Source organism: Pipra filicauda, unplaced genomic scaffold, assembly GCF_003945595.2.
Source record: "Pipra filicauda isolate LSUMZ 115617 unplaced genomic scaffold, ASM394559v2 scaffold69_size3009148_pilon, whole genome shotgun sequence".
NCBI classification, from domain to species: domain Eukaryota; kingdom Metazoa; phylum Chordata; class Aves; order Passeriformes; family Pipridae; genus Pipra; species Pipra filicauda.
Window position 1 is genome coordinate 713,347 of NW_024104864.1, and position 22,551 is coordinate 735,897.

At 38.9% G+C, this 22,551-nt stretch overlaps 1 protein-coding gene across 2 annotated transcripts in view; it reads right to left on the reverse strand.

Moving 5' to 3' along the window:
* Positions 1–22,551, reverse strand: part of GSK3B (glycogen synthase kinase 3 beta) — a 154,719-nt gene that overhangs the window by 37,826 nt on the left and 94,342 nt on the right. For both annotated transcript variants that reach the window (XM_027730438.2, XM_027730439.2), the window contains exons 4-7: positions 20,073–20,183; positions 17,049–17,179; positions 15,063–15,169; positions 5,604–5,701 (exon numbers count right to left, since the gene is read on the reverse strand). In XM_027730438.2, the coding sequence (XP_027586239.1) occupies positions 5,604–5,701; positions 15,063–15,169; positions 17,049–17,179; positions 20,073–20,183 (447 nt within the window). The remainder of the gene's footprint in view (positions 1–5,603; positions 5,702–15,062; positions 15,170–17,048; positions 17,180–20,072; positions 20,184–22,551) is intronic.

The following is a 22,551-nucleotide window of genomic DNA, read 5'->3' on the forward strand; positions in this document are numbered from 1 at the left end:
TCCCCCATTCCTTTCCTGCAGTTTTCACAAGTTAGTTGATTCATCTCATATACTCTAAATAGCAGCATATGGAAAAATATTTCCGGTAAAGAAAACGCAAGGCAGATTGGCAGGTGCTGCCCTCCCCATGTCCAGGGCTGCTCAGACAATTACTGCTGCTTCATTCTTCTGAAAAAGATGTTTTTTTGAGGAGTAGGAGGAAGGTACTAAACAGAAACCTTCAGGAGATAATTATCTTAGAAACAAAACAATTATACTTCTGAGAGTCACTTTTTGCAGGGGGAATAAAGAGCAACCACTGTCTGCAGGAACTCTGCTTGAAGATGTTTTAGTCTGGGGGCATATCCCAGACAGTTTTACCTTGATGGTTCTGGAAAGCTGCTAGAGCTCAGGGGGCCAAGAACATCCCCAGAATGCCAAGTGTTCACAGGGAGCACGGCAGTCCTACAGACACCACTGCTTCACTCCAGGCTGTGTGCACAAGATTGGAGATTTATGAAGGAGTCTGTCCTGACTGCAACTCAAAGAAAAAAAACCAAACCCAAACTCACTCCTGAGGTCTAAGAGCTCCTTCTTTCAAGCTGCATTCAGCAGGATCTGACTTGCACAGTGTATTTTAAATAAGGAAGTAGCAACTGCAACCCTCCCGGGCTGCTGGAAGAATCCATCAGGTACAAGACTGTATGACTGCTCTGAGGCAGTAGTGTTTACTTGTACATAATTTCCTTATGTGGCCACTGATGAAATCCACACTGTCACTGTGCCTGCTTCAGAAAACAAGCACATTTCTGAAGGAGATGTCACTTGAAAGCCAGTAGGAGCATGAATTTTAATGAGTATATTGGGTTACCCACTTGAGATATCCCAGCGATGGGACAACCTAACATTTGGAACATTTAGCAAGAGCTAAAAACAGGGAGAAGTCACCATTCAAGATGAAAATTTGGAAAAAGCACTGTAAATGATTTCTCTCCTGTAATAGCATAAGTATTCAACAAGAATGTACTCTGGTTAAATTATTTCTTCAGATGAAGCTCCAAGACAGTATTTCCCCATATCAAATATCATTTTGTCAGGGTAAGTGGTTATAGATCTCTCTTTCCCAGCCAGATTGAGAACATCTGGAAAGACCATATTTAAAGAAATAGGAACAAGACAAAGAAGCTTAAGAGAAGGGGACTGTCTTTTGATTCACACAGATGTGATGCTGTGGTTCTAGAGGGGCACAGTTTTTCAGAGCAGTTTGCAAATATGCAGTAAGTCTGGAGAAACTCCAGGTGCAACTGCATAGAGAAGATCTTGCAAGACTGCTTGAAATTAAACTACATGAAGGCTGCTGAAAGTGAATCAAAATCTCCAAGAGCCAAAAATGCTTGTGATGCAGCAAGGGACTGAAGATGTTGGGCAAACGGCTGCAGGAAAGACAATCTGTGCCAACTGACGTATAACAGAAATTCTATTTTCATGAACACAGCTACCAACGGGATATCATCAAGAACTGCATAAGAAAGGAGGATAAGTTTAATGTGATGGCATTTTGAAGTCATCATTATCCAGTCTAATGCAAAAAACTTCATAGCCAGGTGTAGCATCCACTTGCTGTGTTGCAAAATGAACTCTGAATAATCAAAGCTGAGTAAGCAACTGAAGAGACAACTGAAAAATTTATCTTGGCTCAAAAAAATGGACAAGTGTGACTGTGACTCAGTCATCTGGAATTGATAAGAACCAGCAGTAAAGTTTCTAAGTGACCTCTCTTGCAGTGGAATTGAGTAAATTTAAGGGATGAAAGTAAGATGCATTTCGAAATGTGGGGATAAATATTTTCTTCCTATAGCCCTTTTTGGGAGTTCAAAATACTCCATTTTCCTGGCCCCTAAGTTTCAGACATACAGTTCCAACAAAGCTACCTGGAGAGCGTGACTCCAAGACAGTCAAAGAGCAGTTCAGAGGTCCCAGCCTGCAACCTTCTATCAAGTTCACTGCTGTTCTACAAGTGCTCCACTTCTCCTACAGCCAGCTAGCTAACAAATCTGTTACAATGAAAGCTTTAAATACTAGTATTCTGTGGCAGCAAAGGGAAGAGGTGGACATCATCTATCATATTTTTTTAACTAATCCTACTCTAAAGGAAATCTTATACGTTACATTTGACATGCTGCACCAAGATTTGACATTTCTGGTAATTTTTATGCTGCAGGATTGCACATGTCTTCAGTTGTATTGAGGCTGTGAAACCCAAACTCACTCACATGAGTTGCTTCTCTTATGCCAACCTTTCAAATCTAAGTCGAATTTAAACATCATTCTAGAAGTGCAGAGGAGCACAATGTTTCATGTCTTCTTTGCAGATTTCGAAACCAAATCTGCTCAATTTGGTTATTGGTCATTTTTAAGGATGGATCCCTGCCAACAGCTGGCAAAATGGAAAATTCAGGACCTCACTTTCTACTTTTTCCTAATTTTCAAACAGTGAGGAAAAATTACTTGAAATTTGATGATTCTCTCTCTCCCTACTCCCACTATGAGAAATACTTGTCAGTGAGTACAGCATTACAAGAGAAGTACCTCATTACCCAATTCATGCACTTTCCAAGACAGTTTCTCAGAGCTGTTGATTTCAAATGCAATATTCTCAATTATAACTCTCTCTGTATTCTCACCTTCACCTTCTGTTAGGGCTTTTCTGAAAAGTTCATAAAAGCTTCACAACAGAAGATCTGGTAGACAAGGGCCCTGAAAAACAGCCCACTTCTGCAGTTTGCACTCAGCTTCTCTTCTAGTACTGCCTTCAGAATATATGCTGCTTCAGCAACAAATACACTGGCAGAAAAACATTCATGGCACCCACCCATTCAGGCTCACATTTTACAAGATACTTCTTTAAAAGTTCAGCAAACATCCTTTTTTGTGATTACTGCAAGATCTACAGCATTTGTTCTCTCAGACTTTTCTAAAACATACTGTCTCAGCACTAGAACTTTTTTATTGAAGAGACCAAGTTTCCTGTAAAATGGAGTTATCCCTACATTTGTTTCACTTAACTTAATGTGTAGTGGGCTACATAGGTACCAGAGGATGAGAAAACCCCACCACAACACAGGTATGAATGATCATTAAGTATCCCCCTTTATATGTTTAAGGAAATGATGCAGAATTTTGTTTCTGCAGGGGTGAAAATCATAATCTCAACCTATAATTTACTGAAGTATCCTTTACAGTGGATACTTCCTGAGAAATAACATTAGTTTGCCAGTACTGTCACTACTGTGAGTTAGTCAAGAGAAGTTACCCCCACAGATGGTACATAGGCTACCACCAATTTTATTGAAGTACTCCTCTGCTTCAATACAACTGGTGTAAACAAAGAATCACCACAATTGGAACACATACATGCTATGAAATTACTAGTTCACAGATGTTTTCTTCAATACTGCAAGAACTGCTGATCTTAACAGCTTCTAGCAAACTTTCAACCAAACCACAAATCTCTGCTTGACAAGCAGGTCAGTAATAAGAGAACATCTTTCTCCTGATTATTTTACTTCTACATTGTGAATATCAAAGCAATGGCAGGGCAGAGCACTGTGGTTTTGCTAGAAAGGTCTCTCTACTCTCAGATTTCTGATTGAGCCATGGATAGTCACTGTGGTATAAACAGTTGTAGCTACAAAAATTCAGATGGAGGTTGGCCTCTTCTCCCAGGCAACTAGTGACCAAACAAGAGGACAGTCTTAAGCTGTGCTGGGGAGGTTTAGTTTGGACATTAGGAGGAATTCCTTCACGGAAAGGGTGATTGCTTGGAATGGGTTGCTCAGGGAGGTGGTGGAGTCACCGTCCCTGGAAGTGTTTAAGGAAAGACTGGAGGTGGCACTCAGTGCCATGGTCTAGTTTATATGGTGGTGCTTGGTCACAGGTTGGACTTGATGATTGCAGAGGTCTTTTCCAACCTAATTGATTCTGTGACTAGATGTAGTTTCTCAGGATTGCAGAATCAAGAAACAAACCGGGACTTTTCAAAAATTCCAAAGGCAAACACTACACATTATCACATGAAATCCTGAGGAACTCTGGTTATCTAAAGAGTTCAGAGGGACCACTTCACATCTCACAAAAGCAGAGCAGCAAAAGCAGCACACAGCTCCAAGACACTTCTCAAAAGGAAAAAAACACTGTCACTTGTGCCATTCTCAGCCCCACCTCTGAGAGCAGATCTAGTTTTCCGCTACTGTTTCCTGTGTAAACTGACCCAACTTGGATAAATTGAGTTTGAAATACACCGGGCAGAAAGGCAATAAGAAGAAATAGAGAAAGTTGTAGCAGAAGTAGGTGCAAAACATGGAGCCCCCAAAGGAAAGTTGTTGACTGGAAGATTTCCAGCAGGAGACACAGAAACCCACCATAACAGAAGCCACGTTTGCGTGGTCAAAAGCTGGAAGAGATGTGGTGAGAGCCTAGAAAGGTCATAGCACATCCCACTGAGCCTCACCAGCCCACATCCTCCATGTAGGAGAATGACCATTCAGTGCTGGTTCATATCACACACACTGTTAGGACACGGACAGAGACACCACAGCTCTTCTAGCTAATAACACAGACACAAGTAGCAAGTTCTACTCTTTTGCCCATACATTTTGGTTTTGAGGAACTTTTCACACGCATGCCACACAAATACAGTATACATCAAGTTAGTTAGTTAAGTGGCAAAATGAAAGAGGAAATTCTTTTAATACAGTCCCCTTGTGGTGATGAAATCAATAAAGCTGATCAGCATGTGCACACATCCTCTGTAACAATGCCATCTCGTTATACGCATACCATAGATTCAGAGGAAAAATATACTGTTTTCTCTGGAAATCTTGTTTCTTTCACTGCAGAAGCTGAGGCAGAAAGAGTGCTGGGAAGTCAGACAACAATCCTTTAGTCCATGAACTATTCTTACATGCCTCCAATTTGAGAACCACAGAACATTCACAGTTTTCCAAATGAAATAATTCAAGATGTGCTTGGACATAAGTGATATATAAATGTTATGTATTCTAAAACATTAGGTCTTTTACTTTCAAGACCAAGACTCTTTGGGTGGAAGGTACCTTTGCCCTACATGTCCTGAATTCCCTATCTGCAAAAACAAGTGCCCTTTCTCACCTTTCATCTCAGAGAGCTAGAAGGAAGAAGAGAAGGCAACTACACATGTGAAGAATCTGGCACGAGGAATTTAATAACACTGTTTTCAAAGCCAAGTACTAACTGCATGCAACAAAGGCAAAAGAGCCAGATTCTTAAAGAATGAAAATCATACGTTAATAAATATTGGCTCAGTATGTAAGCACTTTTTCCAAGCACACTGAAAGTGCAATCCTTTATCAGGGAAAAAACCCCTATATAATTAAAAGATGACATATGACTATGCATGACTGCAAGAACAAATAAAGATCATCAGGTTCTCAAAAAAGCATGAGAAGTATTTTCAAACACTGCTTACATGCAAAACCCTGTACAATGGTGACAGAACATGTGTGTTCACAGGTTTATAACAGTGCGTGTTTTCATGCTGATTCCCAAGGAATAATGAAGTCAAAACAACTCTTAAAATTCCATACCTTGATTATTTCCACCAACTGATCCACACCACTGTCACCTGGAAAGATCGGTTGTCCTAGTAACAGTTCAGCCAATACACAGCCTGCTGACCACACATCTAAAAACAGGAAAAGTGGAACACAGGGAAAGGTATCAGTAAAAGATACATATGAGGTCATTTATATAAACCCCAGCAATTTTAGGCTACTTACTTTATTCTTTGCCATGTTTGATAGTATATGTATCAGAGCTAAAAATAAAAAACATTCCTATCCAAAATGTTAGTCTAGAAAACACAGATACCTACAATAAAGCAATGATGGGCAAACAGTCTTAGAAGTCAAACTGCGAGACAATGAGAACTGGAAAATAATAGTAAATGCCATAACGTATTGATATTAAAACTTACACATGTAGGGAAAAGATCAGAGAATGCTTGCCATCTGTAAATTAAGAATTTCCCCAAACTCTATGTTGTTTTTAAATGAGACTGATCACAAACTATGCACAGGTATCATCTGCCACAACGGTTGATGTTTTTACAGTTTTCAAGTATTGAATAGACTCAATTTTTCACACATATATTCAAAGTGTATATACACTAGGAGATGAACCAGCACTGCAAGTATTACTGGTATCCTGCAGAACATGATGACTAAGGGATCTGTGAGACAGCATCTATAACTCTGTCACCTCAAGATCCAATCTCTATCCCAACTCCATTTGCAAACTTGGATAGACAACAGAACTGCAAGTCATAGATCACGTCAACAGCATTCTCAGAAGAAGAGCCATCAACTAACTTTCATACATATAACAAAAGCCATGAGTAGTCCCTAGCAGCTCTTCCTCCTACATGAAGAAATTTTTCCTACTCTATTACATGTATATCTCCTTAAATAATTTGGCAATTGAATACTACAGCAGTAATTTAAGAATGTATCTAAGACTACTATGGAATATAGCATATTATTTTTGGAAACATAATTACCTAAAATGAATAATCTAACAAAGCAAATGCAGTAAACGCTGTTTAGCAGATGTTTGTGAGAATCTGATGCAACTGCACACCAAATAAGTGGAATTTTAAGCTGCTCAACACAGTAGAAGTATTGCACTTTGATGCAGAGATAACTGCCTCTCCAAAAAAACAGATCGACTATAAGGTTTTCTAGAAAGTCATCAACAAATATGAAACCTTATGATAAAATCTTCTCTCAAACAAGCAATCAGCAACAGAAGATTTGTAAAGCCTACAACACTGTAACTCCCCAAAAGGGAAAACCAGTCCCCTTCCACCCATATTTCTTTGAACTCCTGCCTACTTTTATGAGCTAACCTTCCCCCATGAGATAACAGTGTCACCATAAGTCAAACCCCAGAGATTTTACCTCCTGAGGCCTGTTCCAACTGAGATAATTCATGCTAAACCAGAAATCTTTATGTCCTGATGTATTTAAACTATGTCCCATCCCTGGAAGTGTTCAAAGCTGGGCTGGATGGTGCTTTGAGTAACCTGGTCTAACAGGCAATGCCCCTGCCCATGGCAGGGGGGTTGAAACTCAGTGATCTTTAAGGTCCCTTCCAACCCAAGCCATTCTATGACTCTGGTTCTATGAAGCAGGATACACACAACACTGTCAGTTATGGCTAAAGGTCTGAGTTAAGAAAACGTCTCTATCAGTTCTCGAAAGTCTATTATCACTTTGTTACAACCACTACAGACTGGTGCAAAAAATAACTAAAAAAAGCTTTCAGGAATTCAAGATTTATAACAAAGTAATCTACAAGTTAGAACAGAGTTTCCCTTCCCTGATTTTTAAAGGAAAGAGAGAGTGGCTATGCAAAAATACTTCCCTCTCTTCACAAGAAAGATATGATTGAATTGGAACATACAGTAGAGAAACAGCACTGCTCATTACTGCAGCTTTTGAAATCATTCACCTCCAAGTCAGATGGATGCACTTTTACCTAATGTCTTAGTACAAACACCACACCAATGAAACAGCAACCAGAAATAATTTGAAAGCTGACTCTTGAAATTCAAAAAGTCAACATACCAGATGATGCTTTTTCCTCTTTTAGTCACATTTAATAAAAGCTGATATGGCCACCAAGGTGTTAAGATCTCTTTCGGACAACAAATGAAGAAGGAATCACATAAATAACATTTGATTGCATCCAATTGCTAAATGATAGCTCCTGCTGTTGGACTAACACGTACAGCACTTTTTTTGTCATCCTGTGCATAATGGATTTAGAGGAAATTAAACACAAATGCAACAGATAGCATAGAGTTCTTCAGAAGTACTGAAAAAACAGATTAAATGCACTAAGCAGTCAGAGGACTGTAACTTAAAAATCTATTTAAAGGCACCTTAAAGGGTTTTGAAAAAGCTGAGTCCTTTACACTGCCCTTTACAAAACAAGTGGTTACCCCAAATCTATAATCATTATTTACAACTTCAATCCTTATTTTGCATTGAAAAAGAAATAACATACATGGGAAGGAAAAATATTTGACAGAATATACACAAACCCAATGCTGACACAAGAGTAAGTCATCATTCACAACTCACTTCCTTTTAAAATTCTGAAACTATGCTAAAAATGACTTTTTTCAAATTAGACTGTGGTTTTTTAAAACTGTTTTAAATAACCTTTTGGTTTGGCTGCTCTAGAAGCTGGCTTTTGCTGTTTTATCCTTTCCCAGTTTCCCTAAATGTCTTTGCACTCCACCAACCAATTTTGGACAAGTTTGATGGGCAGAAGTCTTGAAATCCATCACAGAAATTTTGCAAAAACAGTGGGAGAGCATGCATCAGTGTTACTGCTGAGGAGAGGAGGGCTCAGTTCCTGGTAAAGCACCATGTTTGCCCCAGCCCTGCCAAACTGTAACTGCAAACAAGTCAAAGAATGTGCAGGTCTTTGCTCAAGCAAGAAGGCCAAGCACAAACAGCGGAGGGTACCTGAGAAAGCTGAGGGCATCATATGGGAAGAGAGATAAAAAAGAAAGGATGTAGGTCATGAGGAAACAGCTGGTAATGTCTGAGAATACATGCTACATTCATGGTAGGTTTAATCCATCAAATATACACATCCATCAGAAACCTATGTAGTAGTTCCTTGTGCACTGAAATCTTCCAAATCAGGTAATTTAACGTCCTGTTAAAAGTCTATTTACTGTTCCTTGATTTTCCTTGCTAACACTTTAAACATACGCTGAAGTAAAACTCAGGCATTCCAAAATCCCCAGCTTTTTTCCAGGCGTGTAATTTCACCAACTTCCAAGTTAGGACTTGGGCAATGTTCCCTGGGCAAGGAAGTGAACAAATCCTTGAAGCATCCTCAACAGAAGCCAGAGTGGAGGCTAACTTGAGCAGCTCCAAGCAGGAACAGAAACAAAACACAATTTATACAGATGTTTATATAACTCTGGTGAGCAATGTACAATAAGGAACAAACTAAGAAATTTCATCTCTGATGAAACTTGATGAAATTTATGCCATTGACTTTAACAGGACTAAAATGTGGCTCCAGGACAGTTTGACTTTTTTTTTTTTCATCCCTACCCTTTAAATCTGGCATTTTAAAATTTATGTATCAAATCAGGATATACCATTTTCCTCAAGCCTGAAGTAAACAAAGTACTAAATTCTGTATTTGAAGACATGTTACTTATGGGAAATGATAAGGTATCAATTTTTGATAGCTCCTTCTCAGATACTTTTCTTAGCACAGTCAGAGCTAACCTTTATAGGTTAATAATATTTTGGAGGAAGCTTGTGGTGTAACTACCTTCTCCCATGGGAGCAGAAGCATTTTCTGAACTGTTTCTTTTCAGTATGTGTAATTTAATTAAAGCAAACTAGGACTGTCATTCACATGCTTTAAACTAGGTAATAAACAAGGTAAGAGAGAATCTTAACAGAAAACAAGTCAACAAATTCTTATGTCAAACTAGCTGGGACAATGTGAAATTTTAAGAGAAAATACTGAAAGCTATTCATTTTAAGAAAGCAGGCAAGGGTACTTTCTTCACACCTTCAGTGAAATGTAGTCTGAACAATACAGACAATAAATACAACTGCCAGCCAAAAGCAACCTTCAAGTAAGCTTATTTCAGATAGCTTTCACACATTATAATGGTAGCTAATGCCACATCTTTCCTAGACTGGAGAACACTTAAGACAAATACCATTATCACCTGACCTACCTCCATTAATTCAAGCACGCAAAAATTCATATAGCCTCTTATACTACAAAACTTTAATTAAATTAAATTTCTAGTACTTTACTGATGCTCACAGCTGCTAGATGGACATTGTCTAATAATAATCTGTATGATACCCTTGCTTTTGAATGCATTCTAGCAGTAGAGAACGTAAGAAAAGGAATATTTCTCTTTCACTCAGGAAGAGGCATCTGGGAGGAACACCTGCAAAATACACTCCTTGGCTTTAATTCTACTAGTGTGCAATGGTCATTTTGAGTTGTCTGCGACAGAATACCCTGTCCAATGAATTTCACTCTTTGTAATCTCAAACTCTACTTATCCAAGCTGAAAAGTTGGCCCTCTTCTTCCCAGAATGAGCAGCTTTCATTGTATTACACTCTAGCTCCTCTAACTTGTTATATGGAGGAAATGAAGGAGGAAAGGAAAAAAAAAAGGGGTTATCACATCCATCTTGTACAAATTAAGAACTTTCATTTATCTCATGCTTTGTGGGGCATATTTACCTTTCTACTTTTTTTATTACTCTTATCTATTCCTCTTTGCCTCACTATCCCTTAATCTTGATGGACTTCCTCCATCTTGGAGGTGACTCAAAGTTGCTGCTCTGTAAACTGTGGAAACAAACTATCAGGAAAGAAACCAAGAGTCAGAAAAGCAGCTCTGGGAAGTCATAAAATTAGCAGCTTATAGCTGCCAAATACCAGACCCCAAAGTGTTTTTCGCTGCTGCTTGTTTGAAACAAATTTTGGGATGTCACAGCAAGAGCAAAATTCAGGATTACATGCATGCATGCTATGTTGGTGCAAGTTTTGCACGTCAAGCCACAGACAGCAGAGACAGAGTAAGGTTGAAAGAGGAAAATGCTTGAAAAGACATGTTTGTTCCAGTATTTGGAACAAAAGCTAAACACAGGTATCTCTGTTATTTTGCAATGAAGAGATGAAACTACAATGACAGGTGATAGAGTAGTTCTGTGAATTAACATGTGCTTATTTTCAGCACTGGAAATTGCCATCTGACAGAGGCAAATACTTTTTATTGTTTGGCAACAGTTTTGGGACACACCTTGTAATGGCTCTTCCCCAAGAAACTCTGAGTTAGGCCAGCTACATATGCCTGCAGAGGAGCTTATGCTCCAGACTGCTGAGGTCAAATACTCTCTCCCTCTGTCTTAGCACTCACTAGGAAAGTGAATGAACCACTTCATGATACTTATTTTTGGACACTCCAAGAGAAGCCAGCAATAGAGCCACGCAGATCAATCTTTCCCTGCCAGTAGCTATAAATGTTCCCTCTGGAATGCTCCCAACTCCTGCCAGTGCAGTGATGGAGAAAACACACTGAGTCCAGCAGACCCTTGTTATGCCAAAGCACCACCACATTTTGGTGAGCCCTCCACTGCCCTGCCACCTAATCTACTGAAAAAAAAATGCATGTCGTGGGGGCAAAGCTCAGCTGCACAGTTGCTTTTTACACAAAAGGATCACATGGCAACACAAACATCTGCACTCACCCCTGCTCCAGTGCCTGCATTTGTCCCAGGACAATGTAGGGGAATGTGGGCAGCCATCCCATGGTTTTTCAGCAGGAAGCATCTCCCTTATGACCAGAACTGCCAGCAGCATGCCATCAACATACTCTGAGATGCTGTAACATACACAGACTGGCAAAGGAGAAGCTTCAGCCAAAAAACTGTCAAAGGACAGCTGAAAGAGCTTGGTTTGGAAAAAAACCCAAAAAACAAAGCCAAACCACAAAAAAACCCAACAAAACAAAAACAAACAACAACAAAAAAACCCTCCTGTGTATCAGCTGCAGGAAATAAACAAAGTACCATCCCCAGCAAGCTTTAGGGACATGCACACACATCTGCAGAATTCATAGTCATAGGTGCACAAAGGCCCAAACTGTACAAGCTATGAAGACACCCAGTTGACATGGATACTTGTGCCTGACCACTGAAAAAATCCCATAAAACTGTAACACAGGCAGATGACAGAGCTGTTACAGGCCTGGATTTGTAGCTATTTGGCAACAGCGGCTATTTAAAAACTTGAATAGGTCATTTCCCAGGTCATCATTTTAAAAATAGAGTCCCGGGTCTGCTGGAGGCAGACAGAGAGGCATTAACTGCAGTAAATGTGATTTGATGCTACTCTTACTATGGTGTATATTTAAATACAGCACTAATGCAGTACTTCACAAAAGTTAAAAAAACTCCTGGCTGTGAATTATTTTTTGAAGGGACGCTTTGGGTTAGAATTTAAGTCATGCATTTTGAGGAAATAATCAAGATCCTACAGTTCAAAAGCCAGCTTATAGTTTTCTTGTGACACCCACGATGAAAAGACACATTCTGGAACAAACTTTAGTTTCTGCCACACTGAAGAGCAAGTACTGTTGCAAGGCCAAATTCAGGTGTTTAAAGACAACCTATGTGAAGCCAGACAGTGCAATGCCACTCCTGGTTACAGTGATGACTGAAACACTGATCTAACACATTACAAGATGACTAACTATGGAAATGGTCATGATGCAGCTGGCTGTGCTGACACTCTGGGGCCATCGGTGCCACTGCCTAGTCTTAAAAAGTACTTCTTGCTCAGAAATACTTCCAAAAATTACCCTATTACAGCTCATTATAACCATAAGTAGTAAAGTTAGCAAACAACAAAAACCCTCAGAAAAACCTAGAAGCCTTGCAGATCACATACAAAAAATTTCTACTTAGGACACTTTTTGGCTTCACTGATTTTACTTTTAACGTAGTTTTAAGAGAGGATATTTAAACAGAATAGTGAAGATCCCCACCTTAATTGTAAGTTGACCTTTTGTTATCACACACACACAAGTGGATTCTTATAGAGTGATAAAGGTTATAGCAGGAAAAGCTTGTTATGCTAACAATTCATAGGAAAACAAGAACTAGAAACCCAAGCATATCAACATTAAAACCAAAAAGTTTAAAATGCAGTATTATCATACTGTAGCATTTCACAGTTCCCTACACTTTGAGCAACGGATAAAGCGCTAATAATTAAGTGCTCCTTCCTCTCTTTTAATAAACCTGGTTGGTTTTCCAACAAGCTGGTTGAGTTTGGATGAACAATCCTAAGAGAAATAAGGTAGAGTTCTCACTAAGCACTGTTGCTGCCTATCCAGCAAGAACTAAGGAATATTTACTACCACTGGAAACAGCAGCATCAAACAACTAAACCTTTAGAATTTCTAACTTATTTGCAGAACGTGAAAACCATTAAATTTGTAAAAGCATTTTATTCCTTCTCAGCTCCCAAATGCAAAGATTCTGCTGAGAAAAAAGTGGAAGGTGGAAAGGACGGGAAGGAAGAAAGGAAAGACTATTAGCTGAACTTTTTTTTTATGCCATTCTGGGCAAATTTCAGAAAAAGGACCTTAAGGGACACGAGTTGGAGGGTTGGTACAAGAAAGACTGGACAAAACCTGAAATCCATGATTTTTTTTTTTGGCAGGTGAAAAATGGACTCCTCACTTCAGCATGTAATTTTTATTACAACTATTTTAGAGACCAGTATGTAAGACAACAAAAATGGAAAGAGCACCTTGAAAAAGGGTCTGACAAATAGTGCAAGTTTAAAGTCATTACACAGTTGGAACAAGAGACACCTAACGGGTTTATCTGTAAAACAGTCTCTTCCGGTGACACATAAAAGACCTGTTTTATGCAGTTATCCTCTGAAACGAGTTGTCTCTGCACTCTGATAATGCAGCGGAGACAACCTATTAGCTCTCAGCTGGCAAAAAGATGTCAAAAGTGATCAGCCACCTTCCTCTCACTCATGAGCTCCTGACACTTTGCTTTTACCTGGGCCCTGCTGCTTATTTGACTATGCAGCAATGCTGATTGCACTCACTCACGTAGCAGAAAGTTAACCTGCCAAGTCTCTTGTCAGTTGAAGCTGAATCGGTGTATTAAACAATAAACTGTGAGATCCAGGGTATCCAGGGGCAAGAGTGGGGCTGGGGCCGCCATTTTTGGCAGCAACCAACCATATGTTCTGCCCTTTTATATTGTGCCACTACTTTCCCCAGACTTCTCTTGGTTCTGCTTCTTTTTCCTACCGGGGAGATATGTTAAGTGTTGCTAAAATACATACCAAATGATAACCGATGGGAAAAAAAATTAGTGAGAGCAGGTAAGCCTTCAGGAACACATTTTGGTGGGTTTTTTTTTCCCCCCTCAAAGAACTGCAGAGTTGGAACAAGTCAGCCAGCCACTCACTTTCACACTAGTTAGACCATAACAACTTTAAATATACTTTAAGTGGTTATAAACACATTCTGCCAAGACTTGATCATGATCCTCAAATCCTTTTGAAAACATTAAACCTTGCCTAAGTGAATCAAGTCCATAAGCAAGGCAAAAAGTTCCTCAATATTGTGCTAAGGTGAGAGCCAAATCTAGTCTCCTTAACACTAGAACTCAGAAGGGGCACAGGGAACATCTTGACTAAAAACCAGAAGTAGTCACTCACAACCACCCAACACGTTGCTGTTTAAGATTTTTCATTATCCTATTTATTTTTAGGACTCTACTCTAAGAAAACCTGTCCTCTAGCAAAATCTTTAGCCTAATATTTCCATGACACAGCTATGTGTCAGGTATTAGAAAGAAGTCTTCTTCGTGTTCCAAATTAATGACTAAAAGACCACAAAAGTTAGCAGAACAAGTTGAATTAGAAGGACTGCTGTACACAATATAGTAAAACTGTAAGGAGAGTTTAAAGTCAATCATTAGGACACATTTCCCCCCCCCATAAACTCTTTCCTAAAAGCCAAGTAAATAAATCACAGACTTATTTGTGTCTAAATCATAGCATATCAGAAGCAGTAACTGATTTTCTATAGTCATTCTTTACACTTGAAGTCATCAAATACTTTTCTGGCTTAAGATTTCATACCTACTTTTAAACTAAATGGCAAAATTACACTGATTTTTTTTTCCTACTTCGTAATCAGATTTTCCCCTCTACATTGAAAAAGTCCCTTTCCTAGTGTAATTGACACTGAAATCCTGAAAGGTGTAGAAATCACAGCAGCCATCTACAAAACATTTTTATTTCTTTAAGAAGTGGTCCTTAACCATTTACAACAAAATTCGGTCCCTGGGGATTATATCTGAGATCTCTGTAAACCTTGACACTTAACTACCGAATAAAAACTCACGCAGTTGGGATAGATTTCAACAAATACATGCACGTACCTATACTGGAGGTATAATCGGTGGCTCCAAAGATCAACTCTGGTGCCCTGTAGTACCGAGAGCAGATGTACGAGACATTAGGTTCTCCACGAACCAGCTGCTTTGCACTGAAAAGGAAATGGTAACATTTCAGTAATGAATATTTTTACAGTATTGCTGTGCAGACTAACATCAAGCTTTGACACTCTTCACCCACTCCCAATTCCTAAATGCTGAAGTACCATGTCCTTCTAAGCTGATGCAAACCACTGACTCAATGTTTCACTGTGAAATGAGTCCAATCCCTCAAGCATCTTCCTTATACTGGACATCGCAAAGGAAATTCCGACTACAATCTAGCTGATAAATAGGGTCAGATTTTTGGCTGGTAGCTGTCTTTTTCCAGATACAAAGGTTTGTTTACAAAGGTAAAGAGGACAGAAAACAGTTCAGTCAAATGTAGTTAACTTTTAAGGTTCAAAATCTCTGAATACTCATGGGAAGCAAGTGGAGGGTTTATGTTTGCTTGGTTTTTTGTTGTTGTTGTTGTTAGTTTGCTTTTTTGTTTGGTTGCTTTTTAATTTCTATCATAATGTTCTTTCTCTTTGCTATTTAAGGGAGTGTGGCATGAGGTTAAAGGGGTATGAGGAGACAAAGGAAAATAAACTTTGCCATTATATTCCCATGTTAATGGTCCACGATTAACATGAAGGCTTCCTTTATACTGCAAGAGATCAGCCACAAAGGATATAACCTACAGTATTGCCTCAACCACTACTGTTGGAAGAATCCAAGAAAAGAATGGACCATGAGAGGACATTGATTTTGGAACATGAGTATGGACATGTTATACTTCTTTCTTAATTAACAAGCAATTAAATTAGACAAAAAAGGAACTGGAAAACAAAATTGCCCTTTCAGAAATATGACATTTAACTAAGCAGCACCGAACACTGCAGAGGGGCAAGCCAGTCAAATCTAGTGTTCAGCTTTTTAAACACTCCTTTCAGCCTTCAGGGAAGAAGGACTCCTACCACCCATTTTAAAAAGTCTCAGTTTTCTGTTTTCTATACAGAAACTACAGTTAAAAAATTCCCACTGATAACAGATAGTAAATACTACCTTTTTAATGCATTATTATTTTTGAGTTTCAGTGTGATTTGTATTTTGCTCCAACACTGGTGAGGCAGAGCTGAGGAGGAGATTCCCAAGCCACCAGGCATGATGATGCACTGCTTGAATAACCACCATCTGACATTCCCACTCGCTATGGACAAGTGCATTTAGCAACAGCAGCTTCCATGACTTCTTCCACGTATACCCTACCTATTTTAGTCTGCAAAGTTATAGTACAATCTAAAGACTGGACTTTCCAAGAGAGAAATCTGCCTCCTGCCTCAGTGTGGGTTTCCAGAATTTCTATATCAGTTCTAAGATGGGGGTTGGACTCTACATGCGACTCACTTAAACAGACATTGGAAATAAATGTGCCATCGGAAACTAGAATACAGATGTCCACTATCCAAGAGCTTCAACTGGAAGTCCCGCTTCTGATCTTGAGCCTCTATGGTATTGGCAACATGAAGTGAATTGGTGTACATGCAAGTAGACTAATAAAGAGTAACATTAGCCTTTTTAATATACGGTGCCACTGCACCTGTCCTCTCTTCCCAAAACACAGTTCGCTACAAGATTTGGTTGTATTTTTCCATGGTGTAGTATTTTTCCTATATGACTGCATATTTATTTTATTTTTCTAATACCTGAAAATGTAACAGGCTTGAATTTTAATTCCTTCCCTCCTGATATCCTTTTCCAGCTTTTTCCCCCCACCCTCCCACCCCGAACTCATTTTGAGGGGAAAACAGAATATCAGAAGTTCTCTTTCAAAGCTACAGATAAAGAAAGATCTTCTGAAGGACACAGAGGATTTCTTGGCAAAGTTGCACCCAGGGTCACTTTGAAGGAAGACCACTTCACCAGGTTTCAGGTCACAGATATGCTTACCTTCCGAAGTCGCAGAGTTTTAGAACAGCTGTATCAGGGTCCAGCAAGAGGTTCTGTGGTTTTATATCCCGGTGGCAGATCCCAAAGGAATGGATATAGGCTAAACTCCGGAACAGCTGATACATGTACAACTGGAACACAGAAACACGAGTCCGACGGGGTAAACAATTAGTTTAGCACAAACTCTTATTAGAAGAAAAACAAAAGCTCTCAAAAAAGACCATACTGAATGTGTACTAGTGCTATGAAGATGGACAAGGTATTTGCATACTTTCCCCACCCTGTGCCACATACCCACACGTGTGGTTCATCTGTCCTTACAAAACTGTTCATCTGTCCTTACAAAACGCAGCATAATGCCAAAAGAGTAATTGTGCCAGTCTTCCAACATTTATAAATAACAGCAGTTGTAAAAAACATACACAAAATAAAGGTGTTTCAGTTTGCTTTATAAATCAGCCTCTTCATAGACATGAAGTATTCCAGCTTATGAAAAAAAACCCCAAATCAAACCAAACAACTGAAAAAATTGCCCTTCAAGAGCCAAAAGAAAGCCCTTTAGTAGATGAAGTTATATTAAATGTTGCCCAGAGACAAGAACAGTGTCTCAGCCTGTCACTGAAGTGAATGTCCCAGTGCTGAGGGGACACAGTCAGATCTCTGGACAAAAAGAGAAGGTAAATAAAACCAAATGCTCAGAATAATTTTATGCAAGGCACAACAAATAAGCATGCTGAGGGAGAGTTTCTTTTGCCCCCTTTCCAAGACTAACCCCTTAGCAAGGAAGAATACAGCAAGAAGAGATGTTACAAAGCCAAGAACTTCACAGGATAAGATTACAAGGCAAGGGGAGGATGTCCAGCTGCTGGAGCTACACACTTGCGGTTATGGATAACAAAGAGGTGCTGAATACAATTAGGGCTGTATAGCACATCTAGTCCTAAAGGCACAGAAACCCTGCTTTAAGGCTGACAGAAGGCTTACTTGCCAAGTTATTTGTTATTTTTGTTGTGTCCCCACAAGGTTCCAGTTAAAATCAAGCCATAGGCAGGACACTGCACCAGAGACGCACCTCCACACTTTCCTTTTCTAAGCACATTCTCCACAAATCACCTTTAACTGTCTATAAAACCATGTGCAATTACTAGATATTGGTATCAGGTCATGTTTGCCTCACTTTCACCACTATCTCTGTCGTCACACTTTCTCTCCCCCTTGTTTTTTGTTGCTGGTTTGGCGGGAAACATAGAAATGGAAAGAGAATAACTTGAATTTTGGCTCTAGGTCTCTGGTTTTCATTCTTGTTTCTGAAAACCACGACTCTGCACAAAGAAAAGTAAACAAACATGTTTTCCAAATTGCCTGTTCTAGACACGTTAAGTATGTATTGTGCAAGCGTATTGCAAAATAATGCAAAAGACGGCTCTAATTTGAGGGGTCAAGTCAACACATGTGGGATTTAGAAAGTATGCCTTTCATCTCCACACAGCAAACCCAAAATTTCCAAGAATTCCTTAGACCATATTAGAAATTACAAATAAAAATTAACCAGAAGATTACTAGAACAGCTTCCCAGCAGTTTTTTTAACAGTTTGTTACCCAGTTCCCTACCTGCCTGGGTATCAAATCAGAAATGAACAAATATGTATGATCTGACCTTTGGGTAGCCAAGATGCATGGAAAATTGCAAAACCCTTAATGACACTGAGGTAACATGATCTTTTTAAATACAGGATTATGTGCAAGGTTTGCCTTGCCAGAAAAGTAAGAACAGCCTTCCAGGTTACCTGGAATGGGAAGTCCCAAGCATCCTGCAAGATGAAAGAGCTGAAGCAAATTTTATTCTGAAAGTGTAAGTAAGGACAACTTTCTCAAGTTCCCATAATGGAGAACAATAAGCGCAAGAATACTGACAAAACATATATAAAAAATTTATCAAAAGCTAAGCTAAGAGATTTTTGGGTAGCATATAAACTGCAGACATGCTGTTCCACCAGCAGAGCAAACAGTGTGACCTTGCAACAGGAATTGTTACTGCTGGATGATAAAATTCTGTCCTTTCTTATAAAACAGGCACCGGTGCTGGCTATTGCGGAGACATGCCGTTTGCAATTTATGCATAGAGTTATGGCACAAAATGTCATTACTGATAAAATTACTATTTGTAGCTTTCAACTTTTTAACTTTCATCTTCTTTCAACCAAATTAAAGTATTTTTCTTAAGTCAACCCTCACATTAAGAATTACACTTTTAAAGAGGAGTCTGGAGAATCAATAGGAATCAGGCAAATTTATCGCTAATTTCCATTTAATATTACCTGGATGTCATGTTCACAAGTTAATGCCAGGTGAAAATATCATCATTCACCTGTGTGTGGATTATGGTCACCACGATATACAAAGTGGAACTGTGAGACCCAGATGGTCCCACGTTTGACAGCAAAATAAATTTTATTTTAAACATTGTGTAAAAGATGTAGACAACTTGAGTATGGTTTTAAAGCTAGTATGTGCATACAAGCATCTTGCCCATGTAGCTCTGGAAGACAAGAGTCAATGAGCTCCAAGTGGGGACAAAAATATGCCTTTTATGCCCACAACAAAAGCACATGAATTCTTACTCATGCCAGGAAAAGGGGAAAATGAGAGATAAGGGAACATCTTCCTGACATCCTCTTTCACTTCCTGACCTTTGTTCTATTATATCTTCATCATCTCAGGAAACTGAAAGCTGCTAATCTAGCTGGTGTCCGTCTCTAAGCTGCTTCAAAAACAAAACACTTCCCCCCACAGTCTCCCTCACCCATTCCAAGATTTATGCAAAGTCAGAAATTGGGAGTGCTTGTTTAAGCCTCAATCCTCTATTCTTCCTTCACCATAAAAACTAATAATTCTAATTTTCCTTCCCTCAAGATTTATGTGCTTTTAAAAATTTCAGAAAACTTATTATGTCAGAAAAGAGTATCCCCAGAGTCTGTTTCTATTAAATCCTTCTTTACCTAACCACATCTATCAGTTACCTACCTTGACATAAATCATAGGGAGTGTCTGTTTGGCCCGACTATAATGTCTGGCAACTCTGTATACTGTTTCAGGAACATAGTCCAGCACCAAGTTGAGATACACTTCATCTTTCTGAAAGAGAATAGAGAAGAAAAACAAAATCAGCAATAGATTTGAAGCATGAAGCACAATTAAAACATTCAGTGAAACCTAAAGCATGAGAAAGCTGTGGACATTTTAAATCCCACCTTTAGTGGGAGTGTGAACTGCTGACAAATTATTTTGGCCTTGCACTCCTGCATTAATACTTTTGTCAAACTTATGATTAAGGTCAAGTTAATTATATATATATATCTATATCTACATATATATTTATATATACACACAGAGAAAGAGAGACACTATGATGTCCAGTGATATGACTTCCAACATAAGGCATTCATTCGCTGATCATAAATAGGACAAGGATATAATTGTTCTGCCCAGTCAATATTTTCATCAGGAGAGTATTTCAAGGTAACATGCATCATTATTTGAAGCAGCCTATTAACTCATTAGTCCCTTACCTGCCAAAACCCAAGAAGTGCAAATTGAAAAGTCCCAAACTCAGCCTCCGACAACAACACATCAAAAGATGCAAGGTTCAAACAACCTGCATCTTTTAGAAATGTTACTTTGATCTTACTGAATTCCCAACTATTAAGAGATTAATAATACAAATTAACCATTTGTAGACAGTAAGCCAGTGTTAACATTTGTAACTATTCCATTTACATGTATTTTGATGTCCCAGTTATCTCCAACTTAAGCATATGAACTTATTCATGGCAAAACAAAGTCTTGAGTATAATTTTTAATATCTAGGATCAGGTTAGAGGTTCATGTGAACATAACACAGAAACAACAAAAGCAGATTTATAATAAGGTACTTTGTTACGTTATAAAGTACCTTATTATACATTAGCAAAGGAAAGAAGGAACAAAGAGAACTTAAATGACAAAGTACTATAATCACATAGTGCCTCAATGCAGAACTGAGAATTTTCAGTAGTAAAACAGGTCTTAAAGAGACTTCTGATATTTTAATGCAGTCTTCTGTGCAAATCTTATCAGGACTGTGAATACATTTAATGTTGGGGAATGGGTATAATTAACTGTATCAACCTGAAAAATTATTTTTGAAAGCTAGATGAATCAACCAGAAGTAACCTCTCCTGCACCCACTGCATTACCAGCTAGAACTTTCTATAGTGAAAGACGATACACAGAGACTTTACATAGATGGAAACAGCATGGAATTCCCAGTTCTTCATCTGGAGTCCTTGTCAGCAGATCCACTGGCTATGTATCTTAACATCCAAAACCAAAACTCATTTATCTACAGCGATTTAATAATACTACTGTGACCTAAGATGTCACTTCAAGCACAGTGAGGCATGTTACTCTCACAGTGCTCTGCTGTCCTGTCACAGCAAAGAGCAGCAGTGTCCAGGGAGTAAAGGGTTAGTGGTAACACACAGAGAAATACTCACCCTGAATACACAATATACAGAGCACTGCTGGTTTTGTGTGTTGTTAAATACTCAGAATTCAAGATCTGTTTTCACCATTATTTGACAATAAAGGTTTCTATTTTGAGGACATTTTAATAGCTCTTATCAATACCTCCTAATAGACCAAGTCACCTTGCAAGGCCCTGTCTACATCACTCCTCCCTACAAAAAGATGCTCTTTTTTAATATCATTGCTTAAATGACAGTGCTAATAGCACCAGCACTAAGAAAATGTCAATGGCCCACTAACTTGTATCTGGTCTTCTGGTACTTCTGTAACATAGAGAAGGAGCAGCAGCCTCTGAAACCCTGCCTATGCTGGTGCTTCTCCCAGTGCCATCCCAGGAACTGAGTAACAATGTGAAGACATCTGGATACCAGGTTGGAGAATAAACTTTTTGAAATGGATGAGGAGGGACAACTACCAGCAGTGCAGAGGGAATACCAGATGGCTCTGGAACGCCACAGGTGCAAATGTATGCAAGAAAAAACATACTTGTGTTTCAGCACTTTCCCTTCTGCAACAAGGAAAGTTCTTCTTTCCATGATTTTCACTTTAAGCCAATAAAAATCCACCACCATCTCTTCTAGGTCAGAGCTTTCAATGTTTAAGTACAAAATACAGAAAACAGATGTCCTAAAAAATCAAAGTTAACTTATGCCTGGTAAGGCAACCCGTAACCCATGAGAGAAAAGAGTTTCATGAATATGGATTCTGTTTGACTCAGTGTAGATACAGCCTGATGAATATGTTGAATGCTTGCCTCTTAGAAGATGGGAAAATCATATCGGTGACAAGTCACTGCACCGAGTACTCTGTTACGGAAGTTGATTACTTTTATCCAAGGATTCATGTTTCATGTACCAAAAAGATTTACATGAGAGATTAGAGAGAAAAAAAAAAAGAGTAGAAATGAAATTATAGTGGTTTCATTATCCTCTTGTAG